Source organism: Rhipicephalus sanguineus, chromosome 7 (genome assembly GCF_013339695.2).
Source record: "Rhipicephalus sanguineus isolate Rsan-2018 chromosome 7, BIME_Rsan_1.4, whole genome shotgun sequence".
NCBI classification, from domain to species: Eukaryota; Metazoa; Arthropoda; class Arachnida; order Ixodida; family Ixodidae; genus Rhipicephalus; species Rhipicephalus sanguineus.
This window is the reverse complement of record NC_051182.1, coordinates 68,822,129-68,845,037: the sequence shown is the minus strand read 5'-3', so window position 1 is coordinate 68,845,037 and position 22,909 is coordinate 68,822,129. Positions and strand designations below refer to the sequence as shown.

The following is a 22,909-nucleotide window of genomic DNA, read 5'->3' as shown; positions in this document are numbered from 1 at the left end:
AGTGCATTTCGCAAGTGAAGGACGACGCTGTTTGCGACGTGAAGTTAGCACAATGTTCTGTACGTTCATAATTATATACCTGCTTTATTTGGTTTGCTGTGTGTACTACACACTCTCTATGTTTGTTACTCGATGCATGGGTAAGGCTGCTTCTCGTGCTTTAGGCTAAGCGGCCCTGGCGCTTTGACTGCTATTAGTTGGGATACCTTAATTTACTAGCAACCATTCGAGTTATCGTGCGGTACACAACACTCCAAAAATAAATGGTATATTTCGGGCTTCTTTCTTTCCCGCAACAAAAATTGACATCTATCTCGTGTGTCCTTCCTTGCATTATCGCCGTTCTCATAGCCGGTACTCCGAGTTCACGAACAGCGTGCGTACTATCAACGTGACATAGGATATTAATAGGGAAATGACGAGCGCCTAGCTTTCAGAAAAACTTTTTTTTTTTTTTGCGCAATCTGCGGGGGAAGAGCCAATTGCTGTCAAGGCATTTTATAATAACAGAGAGCTGAGCTAGTTGGTAAGTATTCATTCTAAAAAGACAGGGCATGCAAACACGGAGACAAGAAAGAAGTCAGCACACCACAAACGGCGTTTGTGGTGTCCTGACTTCTTTCTTGTGTCCGTGTTTGCACGCCCTGTCTTTTTAGCAGGCATTTTATCTTGGTCACTATCGAAAGTGCACTGTGTTGTACGGGCTGTACCTGCACTCAGTAGCAACTAATTCACCTTATCTACCAAAAAAAAAAAAAAAAAAAAAAAGCCAATGGATGTGCAACAACGGCTAATGCTTTTTAAAAATTTTTTTGTAGTTGCTGTGCTCGTGCCCACTCAAGCGTGAGCGTCGCATCCATGCCTGCCGTCTGCTTTTTTCGTGCCATCTGTTTGGGAATTGGTAGAATTTGACTGGCGGAGCAGACCCCTTCGTGTTTGCACGGCCATTGTGACAGTTGGCGACGCAGCAATAGTTCCCCCCCTTTCTGTCGGGGTGACATCGCGGAACGAGGGTCGTTTCACGTGCAGCGCGCGCTTCGCAAATGCGTGGGAGCCAAAGGGAGCGGAAGGGTCGTAACACTCTACTAGTGTACGCTTTTTCCGGCAGGGGAATGGCAAGCGCTGGCGTCGGCGGGCAAACTTGAGCGCGTCTTCCCTATTCATGGCAGCTTCTTGCGGGTAAAAAAACTAGTAGAGGTCTCTCTCAACATTTTCGAGGGTTAATGCACCACAATGCCCTAAAGTTTTAGAAGAACTAAGCACAATCCTAACAAAACAACTTCGTTTCTATTGCACGCGACCAAAAAAAGAAAAAGTGAAAGGGGGCTTACTTGAACTTCTCCAAATAAGACATGACATGTTACTACATAGAAACGAGTATTTATATACAGTCGAAACCCGCTATAACGCATACCGCTACAACGAAATTTCTGCCACAACGAATAATTTTCGATTCCCCATCAGCCGCCTATAGAAATATGTCTCGTGAAAAATGTCTCGTCACAACAAATACTTTTTCTGGTTATTTCTGCTTGAACGAAGTTTTCGCGAGTGCCACCACAAGAAAAAGGAGCTTGTCTAGGATTGCCGTGAAATTCTGCTACAAACTCAACCATTCCTCGTTGCCAGAGCCTTGCGGCCACATCGCAAGACCAGTGTCTTCGGAGGCATGCTTTCTGCCACCACATGCACATCCCGGTAAATTTTTCGCCATTGAGATGCTCAGCGACAGATCATCTATCCGCCATGATGCTGCTGGCAGGTTTGATGCGTGTGTGGGCCGCAGAAGAATCGTTCAAGAACTCCCGCCATGTTTTTGACGTAGCACTCAAAACAAAACTACTACTCGTCGTCACAAGCCCTGCGATTGTGAATGACATCCATGGCGTTTTGAAGGCACACACGCGGCCAGCGTGCACTTAGTCCAAGTGTAACTACATTCTGCCGCAACCGCTGCGAAGACAAATGCGGTTGTGTTGACGCATCATGGGCGACCACGAAAGTACACGCGCCGACTCAAAGCAATGCTGCTTTGAGTCGTAAAAAGCGCGGTAGTCGCGATCACAGATAGTAACGACACAGTTCCGAAGGCACGCGCACGGCAAGCACACACAGATGGAAACGGAACTACCGTTTGCCGCCATCGCCGCGCAGAACACCGCGGTCACCATCGTCGCGATCATCAATAGCGAATACGCTCAAGTACGCAGCTAACACATCGGAAGAAAGATTGAAGGCAATAAAGTCGTAAAATGGCACGAAGCGTTTCGGTTTTCCTTTCGCTCGCTTATGACTGTGGTAGTGTGGAGCTTCAGCACTTCCATTTTCAGTTAGCCTCAAGTGAACTTTGGCACGCTACTTCGTGGCACTATGTGCTTCGCACGCTTCAAGGGTAGCCTGCATATTGTCTTTGCTTCTGTATAACCCACGTGTATAACTCTCGTATTGACGCACAGCCGCCTTCCTTGCATTACCATGAAGGCAACTTGCGCACCAAAATTCGCGTATAACCCGCACCACAAGTTTAGCACTACGTTTTCTGGATATTTTGTGCGTGTTATACGCGAGAATATACATTCACTCGGTGTGCGGCCAAGTACGCCCGAGTTAGCAAGAGTTCAATGCAAAAGACAATGCATGTGCTTGCCGCGACCAAAGGACGTGTCATAAGCATCAGATCTTCCTAACTTTTATGGTCTACACATGAAATTTTGCTGCGACGAAATTCCACGACGACAAACTTTTCCGCGCGTCCCATCAATTCGTTGTAGCGGGATTTGACTGTATATAGTCAAATATTTAGAACAGCGTTTAGAACAGTTCATTCTTTGTACATGGCTTCACACTATTTGATGGATGCGCATCAAAACACACCGCTGATGCCTCCATCATAGTGTTAAGCCCTTGTGGGGATTGAGGCTTGCCCGTCGCCATTGCGCTGGTTTTCGCCTATTTCTGCCATCCCCACGTCCGATCATGCCGTTCCTCTCCTCCGCCGTCTTACGGCGCTGGGCGAGCGGGGAGTGATGTTAACCTCCTCTCTCCCGGCGCCGGACCTCGACGGGGGGCGCTGCGCTCGAGTTTCGTGTCCCGCGAGACGTTTCGCGCAGCGAGGAGGAGACCCTTTCTGGACCTCGTAGGGTAAGCACGTATTTTCTCTCCTGTCCGTCGGCTCCTCTTTTGGGCTCGCTCGGACGGAACTCGCTAACGGTGCCTTGCGCCAGCGGCGAGCACTTACCTTACGTTGTCCTCTTTCCGAACGCTAGGCTGAAGAGCAGTGCGGTGCATTCGCGCGTGGTCTTACTACGCCAAAGCCGTACCTATCGGAGCCAACGCGAGCGGAGTTGCCCTCACTCGAGCGATCGGGCCCTGCGGTCGCGGATCGTAAGAGTACGCAGCATAGTCGCGAGGGACCCGTTTTTCCTTAGCGGCGTGTCGCTGTGAGCCCGTTGCCCGCGGAGACGTGCTAGCGACACCCTTTGTGTTGTATTTTCGCCCGTGGCGTAGTGAAGCCTGTTTTGCTTCTCCCGCCGCCTTTGGGAGCGGGCGTTGTACGGCGTTTTGTGGTGTTGCCGCAGGCAATAAACTGTTGCGGATCTCGAGAGCAGCACTGTGTACTTGCCGCGTTGCGCTCGTCGCCTTTGCGCTCGAACGTACGTGTGCAGCGGCGCGCTAATTCACGCGAGGCGACGGCAAACGCGGCCCTGTGGCTCGCTAAGTCCGAACCCACGCTAGTGGCCGTACTCCTGTGAGGTACGTGTACACTACACTGGCGCCCAACGCGGTATCAAAAGCTCATTAAGCTTTTGACTGCTCTTAGCGAGTCAGTACGCCTGTGCGTCTCGGGCTCGCCGCAACATGTCTGCTTCGCGGGATTTTTGTCCGTTGACTGTTCTGGCAGACACCGCGTTGCACGAGAACAAGGCCAGTGCCTTACGTGTCGCAACCCCCTGTGGGGACGACACAAAGCGCCTGCCAGCTCCCTTTGGAGATGGAGCGTCGTTACGGACTGGGCCCTTTGCCCTACCCGAACGGTGCGCTCAGCCGCCTTCGACTGCTGCAGTACCCTTCGAAATGCGTGGCAGTTCGACGGCACAGCGCTTTCAGTCGGTTCCCTGTGGAATTGACGGGGCGCAGGCTTTGGCCCTTGCCGACTTTTGCCCGCCATCAGCCGTGCAACTGACAGTTCGACCGCACGCTGAGCAGGCGCCTGTATTGTCGACGGTAGCCGCACCAAGTGGCAATGATGTTCGACAGCAGGCAAATCCCTCTAGGAGCCTCTTTTGCTCTGGGAATGGCGCGCAGGGCGGTAGTAGTTTTGAAACCGCTCCACTGATCGAGCTGGGAGACTGTTCACCTTCGCTCGACCGCGCCGCTAACGCACCAACGGCTTCCTGTGAAGCAGGTGCGACTCAGACGCTGCTGCAAAACGCCGTCCAGATGATCCAAGAGCTCTCGGGAGCTGTACAAACGCTTTCGGCCGTTCCGAAACGCGCTCACCCCGCTGTTATGTTGCCTGTGCCGACTTACAGTGGATACGGTGATATGTTCAGCACCCGAGATTACCTTGACTCTCTGTCACGTTATCAGAGAGCAATGGGTTTGGACGATCAGGAGGTGCTCGGGCACGTTGTCCCGGCTGCACTGACTGACACGGCGGCGAGGTGGTATCGGCTTGCCGGCTACCGAGCAGCAACCCTCGAGGAGTTCCGCGCGGCCTTTCTGCGCGAATTCCTACCCGCTGACTACGAGAGTAGGATGTGGCGAGAGCTCGAGCTCCGTACACAAGCTCCTGATGAGTCGCTTCAGGAGTACGTACGCGCGATGGACGACCTTTTCTCTATCGCTGAGCCCCGAGCCTCGAACGAGGAACGCGTCGAACGGGTGATCCGGCAGGCACATCCGACCTTTTCGGCGTACCTGCGAGGCGGTCGCTTCCGCGATTTGGAGGAGCTGGCCGCCGAGGCAAAGCGCATTCAAGGAGACCTTCTCGCCACGCGCGCCTATCGCCCGCCGCCGCCAGCCAGCGATGCCCTCGAGCCGCGCTGCGCATGGCGAGGGGCTGTGCCCCAACAAAAGTCACATGGCGCTGCCTTTGCGGCTGCCGGTGGCTGTGCGTGGGAGTTGAGCGATCGCGCTCTTGACCCCTATACGCACGAAAGGCAGGCAGCCTGTGCTGCACCACCTGAAACCCACGCGAAGGGACGCCATCCGACCCAACGCAATGTGGGTGACGCTCGTCGTAACGTATCCTGTGATAACGTGGCGAGCCGATCACAGCAGCTCGAGGCTGCTCCGTCTCGTGAAAGAGATCGAGATGGAGTGCGCTGTTTTCGCTGCCGTGAAAGAGGGCACGTAGCAAGGGAATGCACCGGATCTAGGCCTCCTGTGAGGCAGGGAAACGGAAATGCGGGTCGTTCGTGAAGGCACGAGCGGCCGAACCTTTGCTTCTACCCTCTGCGTACAGGGCAAGCTGTCTTGCTGGTGCGCACGCGCCGTTCATTCCGGTCATTATTGCCGGCCGTGAATTTTCGGCGTTGCTGGACACGGGCGCTAGCGCTTCGTTGTTCGGCGAACAGGTATTGTCCCACTTGCAGAAGCATTCGGTGCGCTTGCGGGACTGCCGAACGACATTCACTCTTGCAACAGGCGTGGCCCATTCGGCTGGCGCCGCAAGGTTGACTGTCAGATGGGGAGATCGAATGAGACGCGCGCGTTTTGTTCATCTCCCAGGGCTCAATGTTCCTGTGATTCTCGGTCGGGACTTTCTTTTGAAGACCGGGATCGTTGTGGACATTGCGAATGGCGGCTATCGTGATGGGCCCTTTTCCCAACTCAAGCCGTTCATCAGCCCGCCGGCGCTTACTGTTGCCTTTGCCGCACAAGCGTCGGAAACGTGCCACGCGGAGAGTTCGGGGTCATACCCCTGCTCAACGCAGTCCTCCTCTCACAGTCCCCTTTGGGAACGAGAGGGACGGCACGAACCGTGTCGCGCGCAAACTTCGGGGTCATACTCTGGCAGTACGCGCTCGTCGGCTCGAAACCCCCTTTTGGATCGACCGACACGACACGAAGAGGCACCACATCCTTTGATCGCCTGTGCGACTCATTTGGATGATACAGAGAAGGCTCATCTGTCGGCACTTTTACGCCAGTACGATGAGCTCTTCACCGATCAACCGGGCTGTACCGATTTTGTTAGCCACGTGATCGAAACTGGCGACGCGCTTCCTTTGAAGTGTAACCCCAGGCCCGTCAGTCTCGCCAAAAGGCAGATTATCGACGGCTTGCTAGACGACATGCTATCGGCAGGCATTATTCGCCGTTCGTCTAGCTCCTGGGCGTCTCCAATTGTGTTGGTGCCTAAGAAAGACGGCAGTCATCGCCTGTGCGTCGACTATCGCCGTCTGAACGGAGTGACTCGTAAGGATGCCTATCCACTCCCTACGATAAACTCCATCGTAGGAAACCTGAGCGAGGCACGGTACTTTACCACGCTTGACGCCTCGAAAGGTTACCTACAGGTCCGGATGGGTGAGCGTGACCAGTGCAAAACTGCTTTCACGTCCCACAGAGGGTTGTTCGAGTTCACTTGGATGCCCTTTGGTCTTTGCAATGCTCCTGCGACGTTTCAAAGACGCATGGACCGCGTCCTCGGGGAAGCAAAGTGGTCTTACTGCTTGTGCTACCTCGACGACATCGTGATTTATTCACGAACCTTCGAAGAGCACTTGACCCATGTTGCCGATGTGCTCGAGAGGGTGCGGGCTGCCGGGATGACGTTAAATCCTGCGAAAGCCCAATTAGCGCAGACCCGTATTCAGTTACTCGGGTTTACGCTGGGCGAAGGCTCCATTGAGCCGGATCGGGAGAAACTTCGAGCAATCCTCGATTTCCCCGTGCCCAAGGACGTACGTGGCCTTCGCCGCTTTGTGGGAATGGTTAACTTTTATCGTTCCTTCATACCGTTCCGTGCCCGACTGCAGGCGCCCTTGACCAAGCTCTTGGGTAAGTCTGCTGTTTGGCAATGGGGACCTGAGCAGCAAGAGGCGTTTTGCCGACTGTCTAGCGCCATTGCGGAGACAGCGCAGCTCAGACTCCCCGACCTGACCAGACCGTTCGTTGTTCAGACTGATGCGAGCGATCTGGGATTAGGAGCCGTTCTTCTACAGGAATACGATGGCGTGTTGCAGCCGTTGGCCTTTGCCAGCCGCTCCTTGGTACCCGCGGAGAAAAATTATTCCGTTACCGAAAAGGAGTGCCTCGCCATCGTGTTTGCACTGCGGAAATTTGACGTCTACCTTGATGGGACGAAATTCGTGGTGCAAACGGATCACAGTGCGCTCAGCTGGCTGATGCGGCTCCGTGAGCCTGCGGGCAGGCTGGCGCGCTGGGCTCTCCTGATACAGCACTATAATTTTGCAGTGCAGTATCGAAAGGGGAGCACCAACGTGGTAGCTGACGCGCTATCTCGTGCCCCATTGTCTGCCGAGAACCTTGATTCCGGTGCGACAGCCGCTAGCGGTGCCTTTGCACAAGCAAGCGGTGGGGGCGAAACAGCGGCTTCGCCGCCGTTCGGCGAAAGGGGCGAGTCCGCCGCATTCGGACGAACCCTGGCTGCTATCCAGGCAAACAGCGCTCCGCGAAGCCGGCCAGCGGGTGAGCTCTCCAAAGGCCATGATGCCGAGAGCGAACCCGTGACGCCGACGCAAGCGGCGGTTGCTGCGGTCCTGAGTGGGCGCGATACCAGGTTCCCCTTTGGGAGAATGGGAATCGCTTTCAGCAGACAAGAGCTACTGAAGGCTCAGCAAAGTGATCCGTTTTGTCGCGAAATATGCAACGGTCTCAGGGAGACGGAGCGCCCTTACGCTGCTTGCCCTGCAGCGGGCGCGGATAGGGGGCTGGAACCAGCGTGTGTCGCTGAGTCCCCGGCAGATTCATATTTGCTGGACCATGACGGGCTCCTGCTGAAATATATAGCCACCGACGACGAGTCTATCGATCCGTTTAAGGTGGTTATGCCCAAAAGTCTGAGAGTCGCCCTGTTGCGATCCTCTCACGACGAACCCATGGCCGGTCACCTGAGTGGCTCCAAAGTTTTCGCAAAACTGAGCAAGACGGTGACCTGGCCCGGCATGAAGCGTGACGTTTATCGCTATTGCCGTTCCTGCCACGTCTGTCAAACGGTGAAGTCTAGGGGTGGCAAGCCACCTGGTCTGATGAAGCCGATTGTCAGTGAGCGTCCGTGGCAAGTGGCCACCTGCGATCTAATGGGACCTTTTCCCAGAAGTAAGCAGGGGTTCATTCACCTCATGGTAGTCGTGGATCACTTTTCGAAGTGGGTGGCATTGTTCCCTCTTTGGAAGGTGACAGCGAGGGCGGTGCTCGAGAAGCTGCAGGAAGTGTTTTGCCGGTTCGGCTTTCCGCAAAGGCTCATCACTGACAACGCTTCGTATTTCACCGCTCGAGTGTTTGGTGTCACGTGCCGTTCCCTTGGAATTGATCACTGCACCACTTCACCCTACCATCCCCAGTCCAATTTGACGGAGCGCGTCAATCGTACGCTCAAACCAATGTTGGCGGCCTTTGCCGAAAGTCAAAGGGACTGGGCAGACCATTTGAGCGAGCTCGCGTTCGCCATTTGAACATCCGAGAGTCGCTCGACTGATTTCTCGCTCGCCTTCTTAAATTTTGGAAGGGAGTTGGCAAATCCAGTGACCAGTGTCATTCAATGCCAGCTCGGGGACGAGGAGAAGCAGACAGATTGTTCTGCTTACGCATCACAGCTTCGGGACCGGCTTTGTCGAGCTTTCTGTAAAGCAAGGCAAAGTTTGGCGTCGTCTAGGGCTCAGCAGAAAGCCCAATATGACCGCAAGCATCGCGACCTAGCATTTGAGGTGGCCGATCTTGTCCTGAAGCGCAACCACGCCCTTAGCGACGTGAGTAAGGGGTTCTCAGCCTCACTCGCTCCTAAGTGGCTTGGTCCGTACCGAGTGGAGAAAGCTTGGACTCCACTCGCGTACTTGCTGAAAGATCCCATTTCGGGAAAACTCAGCCGTGCCCATATCGCAGACCTGAAAGCCTTTGCATCACGGTCTGACGAGCTTGCGCCAGCGCCCTGTGGTACTTCGCGCAAGCAACGGGGCACACCCGGTGTGGCGGACCGCATTCGGACCCCGCATCGGTATAATCTGAGGAAGCGGTCACCTTTGTGATTTCGCGCCGGACGGCGGACTCTGTTTTCCGCAACCGAAGGCCCTCAGTTACTTTCTAGCCTCAGTATGCTAGCTTCTTTACGGCCAGTGCTCGCAAAGAAGTCGGCCCGCCCAGTTTGCTGCTAGTGTTTTTTTCTGTTTTATTTGAATACTCATGCGTATTTAATACGTTTTTCAATTGTGTTTGCCGCATATTGACTGTCATTTTGTTCTCTTTACTTTCTTTTCCGTGTTTTATTTCTTGCGCCTGCGGAAGGATTCGTGAATAGCGGTGCTTTGCGGGGGGAGAAGAACGAAGGACGCTTTGCGCCTTCCCACGCGAGCGCGCGCGGTTGGCGACATGACACCGTGAAAAGTGAGGCGCAGTGGCCTTGGACGGCGAACTCGGGCTGCGCTTGGTGAAAGCGCTGCTATGTGCAGTGACGTGTGTGTGTGTGTGCGTACGTGCGTGGTGCATTGATGCGTGCCTGGAAAGAGTGTGCGTGGTGAATTCGCCTAATTTACGTGGACACTCCGGTCAATGACCCGCTGACGCCGGACAGACCAGCGGTGCCCCTGCTCTCGGCCGTCGTCGAGAAGCCTGGCTGCCCTCTCCATCATGGCTCCTGCGCTAAGCCAGCTGACATAGCAGGTATGCCTGCGCTTTGCCGGCTCCAGGATGCCTCGCAGCCAGTTCGGGTCGGCCTTATTGATTCAAAAAAAAAAAGGGGGCCGGCTGTCCCAGCGAGGTCTCCCGTCATTCCAGCCGAAAATTCGGAACCGTCGCACCACCACCGAAGCGGCGTTCGTCGGACTCTCAGGCTAATCGCCGACAAGAGCGACGAGCCGTCAGTGACCCGTTCCCGCCTTGAGGACTTCAAAAAAAAAAAAAAAAGCCCCCTGCCTCGCACTCTGGCATTCACCCCGCTGACAATTATTACGCTCTGCCTCCCCTCCGCGTTGTGGACGCTCTTTCGCGCAAGCATCACAAACACTTGCCTTAATTTTCTTTACCTTCCTTCCGCAGCGCCATTTTATTGTATTAGGTGTTTCAAGCGTATTGTCTTTTGTTATTGATTTTTCTTGCATTATTATGTATTCTGTTTTTAGCAGCAGCTTCAGGGCTGGACATGAGGCTAGTGGTTGCTCATAGCAGTGTTATTTTAACTGCATGGGTGACCGCCGGCTGCCTTGGCAGACTGGTAAAGGGCAAATTTAGGAGAGGGGGATGTGGTGATTGAGGCTTGCCCGTTGCCATTGCGCTGGTTTTCGCCTATTTCTGCCATCCCCACGTCCGATCATGCCGTTCCTCTCCTCCGCCGTCTTACGGCGCTGGGCGAGCGGGGAGTGACGTTAACTTCCTCTCTCCCGGCGCCGAACCTCGACGGAGGGCGCTGCGCTCGAGTTTCGTGTCCCGCGAGACGTTTCGCGCAGCGAGGAGGAGACCCTTTCTGGACCTCGCAGGGTAAGCACGTATTTTCTCTCCCGTCGGCTCCTCTTTTGGGCTCGCTCGGACGGAACTCGCTAACGGTGCCTTGCGCCAGCGGCGAGCGCTTACCTTACGTTGTCCTCTTTCCGAACGCTAGGCTGAAGAGCGGTGCGGTGCATTCGCGCGTGGTCTTACTACGCCAAAGCCGTACCTATCGAAGCCAACGCGAGCGGAGTTGCCCTCACTCGAGCGATCGGGCCCTGTGGTCGCGGATCGTAAGAGTACGCAGCATAGTCGCGAGGGACCCGTTTTCCCTTAGCGGCGTGTCGCCGTGAGCCCGTTGCCCGCGGAGACGTGCTAGCGGCACCCTTTGTGTTGTATTTTCGCCCGTGGCGTGGTGAAGCCTGTTTTGCTTCTCCCGCCGCCTTTGGGAGCGGGCGTTGTACGGCGTTTTGTGGTGTTGCCGCAGGCAATAAACTGTTGCGGATCTCGAGAGCAGCACTGTGTACTTGCCACGTTGCGCTCGGCGCCTTTGCGCTCGAACGTACGTGTGCAGCGGCGCGCTAGTTCACGCGAGGCGACGGCAAACGCGGCCCTGTGGCTCGCTAAGTCCGAACCCACGCTAGCGGCCGTACTCCTGTGAGGTACGTGTACACTACACCCTGTACAATGCGGCGATGAACGAACGCAGCCGTGTATCATTCAAGGAATGCTTGGAAGCGCATGAGTAGTGACGCGCAAGCGCGTCTGTTTCATATTTGGCATATTTCGCGCACTTTTGTTTTTTCTTGAAAAAAAACAACCAAGATTTCAACACAAAGTAAATGCTTGATTCTGGGGTTATTTGAGGTGACCTACAACATAAAGTTATTATTTTACCGATTCGAGAAAGAATAAAAAAGTTGGCCAATTAAAGTTAGTGAATTAATTAGTTGTTACTCATGAAAAAAATACAAGTTGTATGTACACACGACCATAGGTCGGCAAAAAATGTGGAGCTCACTCAGACTCTCTCATGGAATATATTTTGCTTTTAGGGCTCACTCGGACTCAGAGTCGCTCAAATTTTTCTCAACCGGACTCACTCAGACTCACCTAAATATCACTCACTCGAACTCACGGCTCAATCTGAGCTTGAGTGAGTCTGAATGAGTCGACTCATGAGTCCGTTAGCGTATAATTAGCTTTTTTTTGGTCAGGATGTCAACGCACTTAAAGGGACACTAAAGAGAAACAATGAATCGCTTTAGATCGATAAATTGTGCTCTGAGAACTCTAATGTAGTTGATTTCGCCATTACAGGTTTATTGATAGAGAAGAAAATCAAGTTCAAAGTTTCATTTTTAAATTTTGCGCCGAAATCTCCCCGCATGACACGTCACAGATTTCAAAGTGTATTTATCGTATTTTGGCGCCATTGGCTCAACAAAATTACCCCAAACTTGGTACGTTAAGTCTATGGCCCCCTCAGACGACAATGTACTTCATTTTTACCGATTAGGAACTACGTAGTCGCTAGCAGGCACCGTCTAAACGGGACGTCACGGCCAATGGTGCGGAAACTTCAAGGTGGTGTCGCCACCCACATTTTGTTTTTGCGTGTTTTCTCGCTTACTAAGCGTCTTTTCGCTGCAAGCGTGGTGTTTTGGTATCGTGAAAGAGTACTTTACTAATATGAGAAAAATAGTTTTGCTCTTTAGTGTCCCTTTAAACGCCAATATCTCGCATATTGGTGCTCTACGATACGCATTTTGATCTGGTACATTCACATACGAGTTATCAGTGACTGCAATCCAGTAAGGACTAATTTTATCAAGAACTTCCTTTAAAAAATGTTGCGGGGGGGAGGGGGGTCAAGGCATGTCTCTTGAAATAAATATTGAGCTGGCATATGAACACTAGTGCGTTAAAGTATCTGTGAGGAGAAGTGAGTATCAACGTGAGCCGTCATATGGTTGATAGTAACGCTGAAGTTGAGCAGTTATCACCATAGGTCGGCAAAAAATTTGGAGGTCACTCGGACTCACTCAAGACATATATTTTGTGCTTAGGGCTCACTCAGACTCAGACTCGCCAAAATTTTCCTCAACCGGACTCACTTGGACTCACCAAAATATTACTCACCTGGGCTCACTCAAACTCAGACTCACGGCTCAATCCGAGTCTGAGTGAGTTTGCCGACCTATGCACACGACTACCACTAATATACAATAAGTAGAATTTTCCTAGAGCACAGTTTTCTTTTAAATCTTGGGCCGAGTTAGCTGGGACACCCGGTATATACTCATGGTGTCAACGGGAGCCACTAAACTGCACTTGATAAGAAGGCGTCATGTATAGTCAGAAGTGCGGTGCAAGTTGAGGCCACAATGCGATTTGCTCAAGACCGGATAATGTTATGTCTGACATGAACATGCCAACGGCAATGCTCGCTTCATTTCCGTGGGCACGTTCCCAAGAGGCTTTATTACGACACAGATCGTTCAAGTTAATTTTTTATCGTAGAGGTATATTACTAAGTGCACATGCACATGCTCAAAAACATTGACAGAAAGATGTTGCACCTTGTTTTCAGCAGCGGCCTCAAATGCACGGTCCATGCAGATCTTGTAGAGCTTCTCCTGAAGCGGGCTCAGCTGCGCGTACACCAGTAGCTCGGTCTTGCGTGGTAGCTCGAGAATAACGTCGTCCTGAAAGAGGCCACCAGAGAAAATATTCTCAGAATAATCTCTCGTAAGCTCAGATAGATGGAAGGTCAAATCCACGACAAACTGTCGGTTGAAATGCAAAACGCACAACCGTAGGACAGAGACCCCACTGCTTAAAAGCAAGGAGTGCAATACACAGAATCTGAATTTTGTTCCCCGATTCAGCCGACAATTTGTCAATCATAACTGACAGTGCTGCAGCACAAGCACATGGTAATAAGCGATTTATTTCTCGATAGAAGCTGCACAAAACTTCACGGTGCAGCAGCTTCTCATGGTTATATCTGATATATAACTAAAAGTGTTATCATGATAAGCGAGCTTGACAGTATTTGAAGTCACCACATGCATTGTCACACGAAAAATTGAGCCCATACCTTAGAAAGGCAGACATACAGTCGCACCCGGTTATATCGAACTCGCCGAAAAACGTTTATTAGTTCGATATATGGCATAATTCAATATAGGCCCGCTATAGAATTTGATGACACAAAGGCACATACCAATAAGAAAAGTACTTTATTAATATGGTGGCTTACTTGCGTGCCCTACTTTGGAACAAAATAGTCCTGGATTTTCTTCTGTTTCAACGACTTCGCTGCCTGCGACAGCATGCACGCCTCCACGTTGTCCAATGAGTCGGAACAGCTGAGGCTGCAACCTTCCATATTCACGCAATAGCACCGGACCAACGCAAGTGCACTAATCACTTCGGGCCATCGTCAATTTCCTTATTGCTGTCGCTTTGGCTCGTGGTCGGCACAACGTCTGCAACGTAGTCCTCTGGCCCATAATGGCGACATCATCGTCCGCACTGACGAACTCGTCGAATGTCGATCCGTCGATAGCACCCGGGAACTCTGCCAGCTCGCTCCAAACTTCGGCGGAAACACCTGCGGTGTCTTCAGTGCTGTCATCGGAATTTGGGGTGTCATCACCAGGCATGCGGAAGCCGGCATGCCTAAAGCAGTTCTGGATCGTCTCCTTCGTGACATCTGCCCACTATCTACTCAGCATAGAAAGAGCTCCGAGCAAGTCGATCTTAAGCTCCCTGCTTAAGATCGACTTGTAAACGGCCGCTTCGACATCTTCGTACACAGCAGTGCGCACACATTGGGCGCCACGGGCACCTGGCCTTTTGTCCGACTTGGCCCTCATGTCTGCCTTGTTCTTCAGGATAGTACTAAAGGTGCTCCTTGGAGTCTTGTACGCGACGGCGACGTCGGACTTCTTCTCACCGCACTCCACTCAATTTATTGTTTCGAGTTTTGCGGCGAACGGCAAATTCTGCCTCTTTGCACAAGCCATGACGACAGCGCGCCAAGAAAGTTCACAGAGTACCAACAGGCAACACCACCAGCACAGACCATGCTGAATGAGGACTCGAGGAAAAGAGGCAACAGCAGGCACGCAAGCATAAAGAAGGAAAAAATGGCGCTCACTTGTACCGCCTCCGCGCCTCGGAGAAAGCACAACGGCCTCTGATTGGCTGTAAGCGCTGAGAGCAGGCCAGGATCATTTTTATTTTTGCAGGGGGGCGTTCTCCCATGCACAGCCGGGTCTAAACCACTTTTTGTAGCGTGTCGCCGGCAGTTTTCCCCGCCACCGCGAGGGAAAGCCAACTTGCTGGGGCACTTTTGAGGCACATGGAGTTTAATATATCGGTTGTCGTCGCTATTTTCGTTTGATGTAACAGTAACTTTTGCTATATATTCTCAATGTTAATTTACCGAGTTTAGAAATTGTTTGATATACAGGATAATTTGATATAAACGAGTTCGATATAGTTGGGCTCGACTGTACCAGAATAAACCACAATCTTTTCCACACACTGAATCATCTTTATTATGTGAATTGACTGTTTATCCCCAATGTTGCATTTGCGCTCGAAACAACAACTCTACAAAATGTGCCACATAATGACAAGTGCCTGCCAACTAGGAAATACTAGAAGGAGCCCTTTCATAAAAATGGCGAAAATGATTTTTAGTACAGAAAATTATTAAAAGTGCTCGATATTTGTTCTGTTCTTTAAGTAACCAGAATACTTGCACTGAAATGTTTGACACTAGAACCAACTCGGGCTCATCTGTGTTGGTTTGCAGCTCAAACAGCACAAGCAAAAGAATTTTACAAAGATGAAAGCCTTAAACGTTTCACCGAAAGTGAAAATTGACTGTCAGTGTCAACACAAGTGATGCAAAATATCATCACATGATGACGTCGCCATATGATGTCACACATAGCCAAAATTTGTGATGTCACATGGTATCATCACATGACATCATTGCTTGGTCAAAGGTGAGCCAATCCTGGAGGCAAAATAAAACTATGTTATACAGTAAAACCTCGTTTATCCGGATCTCGTTAACTCGGACTCGCGACGCGGTCCCGGCAAAACTGTGTATACAGTAGAATCTCGTTACAACGAACTTTGCGGGACCACTGAATTTAATTCGTTATTCTGAAATATCGTAGTACTGAAAAATGATGTCGCTAATGTAACTCAGCAGCAAAAATAGTGTACCTTTGCAGGAGGTGCACATGTTGGGGCGTAAACAATGAACGAAAACACTGGGCACCGAGTGGAAACAATTTACTGCTTAAAAAAGTCTGTTATCTTCTGGCAAGTAGAAAGCAGGCGCTGGTGCATGTATGCCTCTACGTCCGCAACCTTCCTAAGGATGTCTTCGGGTACATCCTTGCAGCACCCGAGGTAAGATCGGGTCTTCTCAAGGAACACCACAACATCCGAGCTGAAAATAATCTCTTCTGTTGTCCCAGACTCTGCATCTCCAGTGTCATCTTTGTCACTGCTACAGCAATCTTGCTCATGCACTTGACTCACGATTTCTTCGCAGGTGAGCTCTGCGGACATAGCCGCTGTGCAGTCACTGTCTACATAATTCTCGAAGGTTACCGCAGCATCTACCGGGAGCTTCTCGGTAAGCTTATTCCAAAGCTCTGGGTCAAGCTCCATTTCGTCATCGCAGTCTCATGGCGTAAGCGAAGTCTCGAGAAGACCTGCCTTTCGCCAGCAGTTGCTAATGGTGCTTGCCTTGATGTTCCACCACGACCCTGTCAGCATTTCTGCGGCTTGACAGATGTTGACCTCCGTGGGCAGCTTCAGTCATATGTTAATGAGAAGACGCTGCACAAGTCGCTTCCGAAATTCGGCCTTCACACATCTTATTATGCCCTGGTCTAAAGGTTGGAGCAAAGACGTACAATTCGGGGGCAGAAATTCAAGCTGCACATTGCTCAAACGCACGTTCACCATATGTGCCGAGCAGTTATTAACAATTAGAAGAACCTTATTTTGTTTCTTCTTCATTGTGTTGTCGAACTGCAGCAGCCACTGCATGAACAGTTCCCGCGTCATCCACGCTTTCTTATTTGCCTGATAGTCGCAAGGCAATGAGACATTTTTCAAGCAGCGAGGCTTGGCGGACTTGCCAATACCAAGAGGCTTGAGTTTTTCCATGCCTGCGGCGTTGCAGCAGAGGAGCACCGACACGCGAAGACACGATTTTTTTCCGCCCTTGCATTTTTCACCTTTAAAGTTCATTGTCTTATCAGGTAACAGCTGATAAAAGCACGCCGTTTCGTCGGCGTTGAAAACGTAGTCTGGACTGAACGACTCAACGATTTCCTGAAAGCACTCGTTCCGCCAGGCTATCACAGTTTTGGCATCGGCCGCCTTTTCTTCTCCGCTCGCGACTTGCCACATGATGCCATTCCTTTGCTGGAACTGAAAGAGCCATCCGGCACTTGCGTCGAAGCCGGAGGTGCCCAAAGCGACCGCGAACTGTCGCGCCTTTTCTTGAATAATAGGGCCTGACAAGGGCACACCGTCTTGCCTGGCATCCTTAAACCATGTGAGGACGGCGTCGTCGACGGTTTGGTAGTTGCCCAGCCGCAAGCGTTTTCTTGAGGGAGCCAGCTGTGATTCTCGATGTAATTTCACGATCTTCTCCCGATCCTTCAGTATCGTTGCCACTGTTGACGGCGCGATATCACGCTCCCTGCATATGTCCACTTGCTTTTTTCCAGCATTCAGCTCCGTCCACTTTTTCCTTGAGCGAAAACTGGCGTCACTTCTTTTTAACGCTGGGGCCAGGAAAACTCATTGCCAGAAAAGCGACCGTACAACGTGTCTCAACTTCGCAGCTCCAAACGACAGCAACTGGAAACGTGGTGAGAACAGTGGCAACAGCGGGACTAAGCCCACGCCGTTGTTTGATTTGGTTTGACCAGTTTGACCGGTTGGTGACGCTCGCATTGATGTCGACGCTTGGCTGTGGGGTCCGCTGCCGATGCGTAAAATGACCATCCGCGGTTCCGAGAAGCCGGGGGCGATGCGCTTCATTGATTATGAAAAAGCACACTGCCGTGGGTCCGCTAACGCGTTGTTCTTGCCCGCAAAGTTCAAGGTTCGTCTCGCACGCCGGCGCGGTGAGCGGAGTTAGGCCTAGCAACGACTCCGAGAAGTAGACGTGCCGGCCGCGGTGCCCGATGTTTCTTTCGAAGTACGTAATGCGTGGTCGCGAGTACAAGGAGTCGTCCCGCGATTATCTTCGTCACGACGTCTGAAGTGTTGATAAGCAAAACCTCCAACCGCTGATCCGACGAGTCAACGCTAAAGGGTCTGTCCGAGATGCGCGCTTACGATGTTTGCTGCGAGCGCGGCGCGCCATCGTAATCTGATCGAGCTTCCGCTTGCAGCTCCAAACTGAAACGTAGTTATATTCCACGCGATCGTCGAGCCGTGAACGCAGAACGAGTGCGAACGCGTCACAAAGACCGCTACTTTCCACAGCCGTGACCTCGCGACGCGCAAGCAGCACAGCAGCAGCCGACGATCTCCCGAAGCGTGCATCGGACCAATGGCGAGCCGCGCTGGGGCAACATGGCGGACGCGGCCAATCGGAGCCCTCGAAACGACCTTCGGACATTTGGTTTTTGTGTGCTTGTTTTTGAAGGGAGGAGCCAGCTGAGGCAGGAAATTTGAAGACGGAGAAATGCCCTTTCCGACGAGACCAATATATCAGCGCCCAGTGGCTTCGTTGCGGAGCTATGATTTTTTGAAAATCCGTGTTTTTCTGCGATTTCCGCAATAATTTTTGCCACCTTGGCAGGCATAAGAAGTTTTTTAAAGCACTTCTACGTGGTTTTCGGTGAAGATATTTTGGAATCTGATAGAAAAAGGTCTACAGAAACTCAAAATGTGATTTTCAAAAAATCGACTTTTGTGCCATTTTTCGCGATACGAAAGCCGCGTCCCCCCTTAACTCGGACATTTTCGCCGGTCCCGTGAGATACGAGTTAAAGGGACACTAAAGGCAAATATTAAGTCGACGTTGATTGTCGAAATAGCGGTCCAGAAACCTCGTAGTGCTGCTTTTGTGCCAAGGAAGTGCTTATTTTGAAATAAAATCATGTTTTTAGTGGTCCGCATCGCATTAGCGCGTTTCAAATCTCCCGCCTGAAAATACGACACTGCTGCCGTGCCCAACGTTGCCCGCTTTTACTGCGCGGCCGCCGACACTAGTAGCAGCCGAGCGGAAGTAGCGGGACCACAGTAGCAACAACGGCGCTGCGGCAAAGACTTGCTTGGATGGGCACATTCAAAGCCTTCACCAAGTTGCGGTTGGTCTCTTAATCCTCAGTACGAAAGTGCAGCGAGCACACACGCAGAGGTTTTGACTGTTTAGCACACTGGCGCAATGGCATGACACTAAGCCACTTCGAGCGTAAGGGTTCCTTCCGCGGCACCCAGTGAAAAGACACACCGGTTTCCTTGCTGCAGCACTGGCGTTGTGCACCATTCGGGCATCCGGCAATATCACACGCATGCGGCATTTTGTCGAACTTTCTGTCAGAGCGACTTTCACGAGCGCGCAAAACACGCACGGCAGTACGCGATCCCGAAACTACCACTGAGACGGGCGAGGCGCAGTTCGGCGAAAACGGAACCTTTGAACCACGCGTGCCGTTCCCCATGGCAACGCCACGGAGGTTTCGTTTTCCATGAATCAAGCGGAAACGAACAAACAGCATTTTATTACGTCTTTTGATGCTCGGAATGTTCTTTTACTGCTGCTAGTTTGATTACTAGTGATTTATTGTAGGCCGACTTCCATACGTCATCGGGATCACTTCGAAAATGTCCCACTCGTGGCGCTCATCATGTGATACATTTAGCTTAATTTCTCGGTAAGTAGGGCACTGCTGTTGATAATATTGCCGTTTTAGAAGTTGTCATACATTGGGCTTTCACTCTGACATAAATTGTTATTTGCCTTTAGTGTCCCTTTAACGAGGTTTTACTGTACTCCCTTTCATACATCAAAGCTGTACGAGAAATTTGGTCAGCAAGACGTGTGAGTACACGCGTCTCATGCTTGGCTTACGTCGTCGTAAACACTTGTGCAAACCAAGCACAGAACCGCGTGTGACGCGTCGAGACGGGCTGTGAATGAAACACCAATAGCAGAAACAGAGACACAATGCGGTCCAGAGCAACTTATTCACAACCGTGTAATGAGGCTTGTTTATATGAACAAATGACCTTCATTTATTACTCAGCCTAAAGACGAAATATATCGTATTATCTGGTAAAATGATTGGACTATTTCTTGGTGTGAACACATCTACTGCAAGAAGTCTCGCTAGCCTCCATGGCGTTGCCCTTGATGTATGAAATGGAGTATAAGTGCAGAAAGCTTTTGAATGAGGGGCGGGGGAGGTTCACTACGTCAGCTGAGAAGAAAAAGAAGACGACAGCTTTCACTTTTGAGTCGTCTTAGGTGTAGGCATAAGGCGTATGCATAAGGGGACCTTGTGAGTTTTTAGGCTGCAAATGGACAGACGTTTTCATTTTGCCCAAATTTTGACGATACGAATTTTTCTCGCGGTCCCATAAAAGGGGTATTACCAAGATTTCACTGCTCAGCCAGCTCTGTGCAAGCAAGCAATGCAGGGTTCACTCACCTTGGTGCGCCGTAGCAGGAAGGGCCTCAGGATTTCTTGCATGGTCGACACAATGTGGTCGGACTCCTCGCGCTCGACAAACCGCGCCGCCTCGTCATTGGCACCCGACAAGGCCCCGAGGTCAAACCAGGATTCAAACCTGTGCGAGAGGGTATGAGGGCCGATCATCAGTATAATATTAATAATTTATTTTAACCAACACAGTATAATATAACGCAACTGGTATGACTGAACTCTGCTCTGTACTACAGTGGTGAAGACTCGTTCACACCTGTGACTAGCACCGCTCTCGTGACCAAGTTGGTCGCAAAGTGATTGGCCACAAATGGCCACTTTGGTCGTAGCAATTGCTATGGCACAGTCACTCACTGCTCGATTTATCAGCTGCACGACTGCAGTTGCAAAGCTTTGAACCAATCAAATACACAGGACCAGCATGTCAACTTATTTTATGGGGCAATAACAATTTGAGGAGACGTGAATTCTGTGTGGCATCGAATATAGGTTGCACAATGGTGTGAACATCAGTTGCCGTGAGTCACTTTTTTGGTTGCCAGCGACTGGCGCTAGTCACAGGTTTGAAGGCTCCCCGTGTCGCTGCTGCTAGAAAATCACATGCACGTTTGTCATTGTGACAAAGTGTGGAGGTGCTACAGTCGAACACGGATATATCGAACTCACATATCGTATTTCCGCGCGTATAACCTGCCCCTGCATATAATCTGCACCCCTACTTTCAACTCGCCGAAAAAAAAAAAAGAAAAAAAAAAGAGAGAGAGAGAGAGAGAGAAAATCCTCGCGTATTGCCCACACATTCGATATACTACAGGAAAGGCTGTACAAGAGCTACTGCTCAAGCAACATAGCACATATGTAGACAGAAAAAGCTTTATTTAGCAAGCAGAATACGCTGTCTGCAAGGCCAGTCACAATTCACTCACTGTCACTGCTCTCGCTAGAGCTATCACTTGAGCCGCAGTCCTCAATGTTATGCACAAGGTCATCTTCGGTTCCATCCATGTTTTTGTGATGCAGCATTTTTTGAAACTTTTTCGCAGCATCTCACCTGGAATGGCCTTCCATGTCTTGACAATCCACTTGCAGAATAGGGCAATATCAGGCCTTCGGACTCGTCCTGTCGGCGTCAAGTCGTAGAGGCCTTCGGCCATCCACTCGGCGTAATAGCGCTTGACATGCGCTTTGAAGGGCTTGTTAAGCGACACATCCAGAGGCTGCAACATTGACGTCATTCCACCGGGTATAACAACTAAGTCAGTCCCGTTGCATGAAAGGCGGTCCTTCACTTCCTCAGTTGTGTGGTCGCGGAACGAGTCAAGAATGAGCATGGACCTCTTTGCGAGCATCGCACCGGGCCTTTTCTCCCATACCGTCTTGACCGAGTCCACGAACAAGTCACTGTTCATCCACGCGTTCTCGTGTGCGCGTACCACCACACCGGCAGGCAAATGAATCTTCGGAAGAGTTTTCCTTTTCAGGATGACGTACGGTCGCAGTTGCGTGCTGTCGGCGAGGGCACAAAGCAAGACTGTGACGCGCAGTTTCGTGTTCCCGCCGGTCAGCACGCTCACCAAACTGCTGCTCACGCCTTTCGCTGCTGCTCGAACCACAGCTCGCGCCTTTCGTACATCGCTGCTGCCCTCGCAGGTAGCCCGGGCACTCGGGTAGCCATCACAGCCATCGCAACTGATCGCGAGCGCTTTGTTGGTAGAGTTCACTTCCGTGAGTTGTCGCACACCACTGCATTCTTCTTTTGTGTGCGTGCTCCCCTGCGAGCTCAAAAATATCAAGCTGAAATTTCTGCTGGCCAACACGACAGCGAAGCTGCAACTGCTCGACCAGGGCATCAAGTCCTTCAAGGTTGGCTGCTGGTAGCTGCAGGCACCTGCTTGGTGCCATTCAAATGGTGACGGGCGCCTGGCGAGACGTGAAGATGGACACAGTGGCAAACTGCTTCCGGAAGGCAGGCTTCGTGACGGCAGAACTTGCGGGAACCGGTGAAGACGGCGACGACAAGCGCATAGACTACGCATTTCACAAGTTGTCGTCCCTCTTCCCGGCTGCCGTTCCACCCGAAGTGTCTGCAGACGATTTTGAGGAAGCGGACTGCAATGTTCAGGCTGTTGCGAGCCTCGCTGATGAGGACATTGTAGCTGCAGTTGCAGAGACTCAGGATGCCCAGGCAGACAGCTCAAGTGGCGACGAAGATCGTCTGAACGAGGCGGTGGCTAAACGCGCGTACTCCGCCGCTGAAGTGACGGCAGCGTTTGGCTTGATCTGCCGTTTTTGCGGCGACATGGAGTGAACCGGGCTGTCGCACCAGGACAGCCTTGATAAGATCGAGGCCAACGTCTTCAACTTCATTTCGAAGACGAAGAAGCAGGCCATGATAAGCGATTTTTTTTCGCGCAAATAAAACATTCTGTCGCATCGAGTGTGTGGAATTAGTTGTCATTCTTGAATGCGCCGATTGTAGGTGATCTCCGCCACTGGCAAGGTCTCGGGGCCTGTACTTTTTTATATCGAATTTTTCATATATCGAACTAATTCGCGATCCCCTTCGAGTT

The 22,909-nt window shown here is 51.4% G+C and overlaps 2 protein-coding genes across 3 annotated transcripts in view; one reads left to right on the top strand and one right to left on the bottom strand.

The window, feature by feature from the left end:
* LOC119399510 (alkyldihydroxyacetonephosphate synthase, peroxisomal) overlaps positions 1 to 22,909 on the top strand; it is a 470,712-nt gene that overhangs the window by 119,338 nt on the left and 328,465 nt on the right. The window lies entirely within an intron of this gene.
* The window catches only part of LOC119399509 (lymphoid-specific helicase), an 83,757-nt gene that overhangs the window by 22,103 nt on the left and 38,745 nt on the right, over positions 1 to 22,909 (bottom strand). Inside the window, exons 8-9 of the mRNA XM_037666314.2 lie at positions 20,325 to 20,463; positions 13,188 to 13,313 (exon numbers count right to left, since the gene is read on the bottom strand). Of these exons, the coding sequence (XP_037522242.1) occupies positions 13,188 to 13,313; positions 20,325 to 20,463 (265 nt within the window). The remainder of the gene's footprint in view (positions 1 to 13,187; positions 13,314 to 20,324; positions 20,464 to 22,909) is intronic.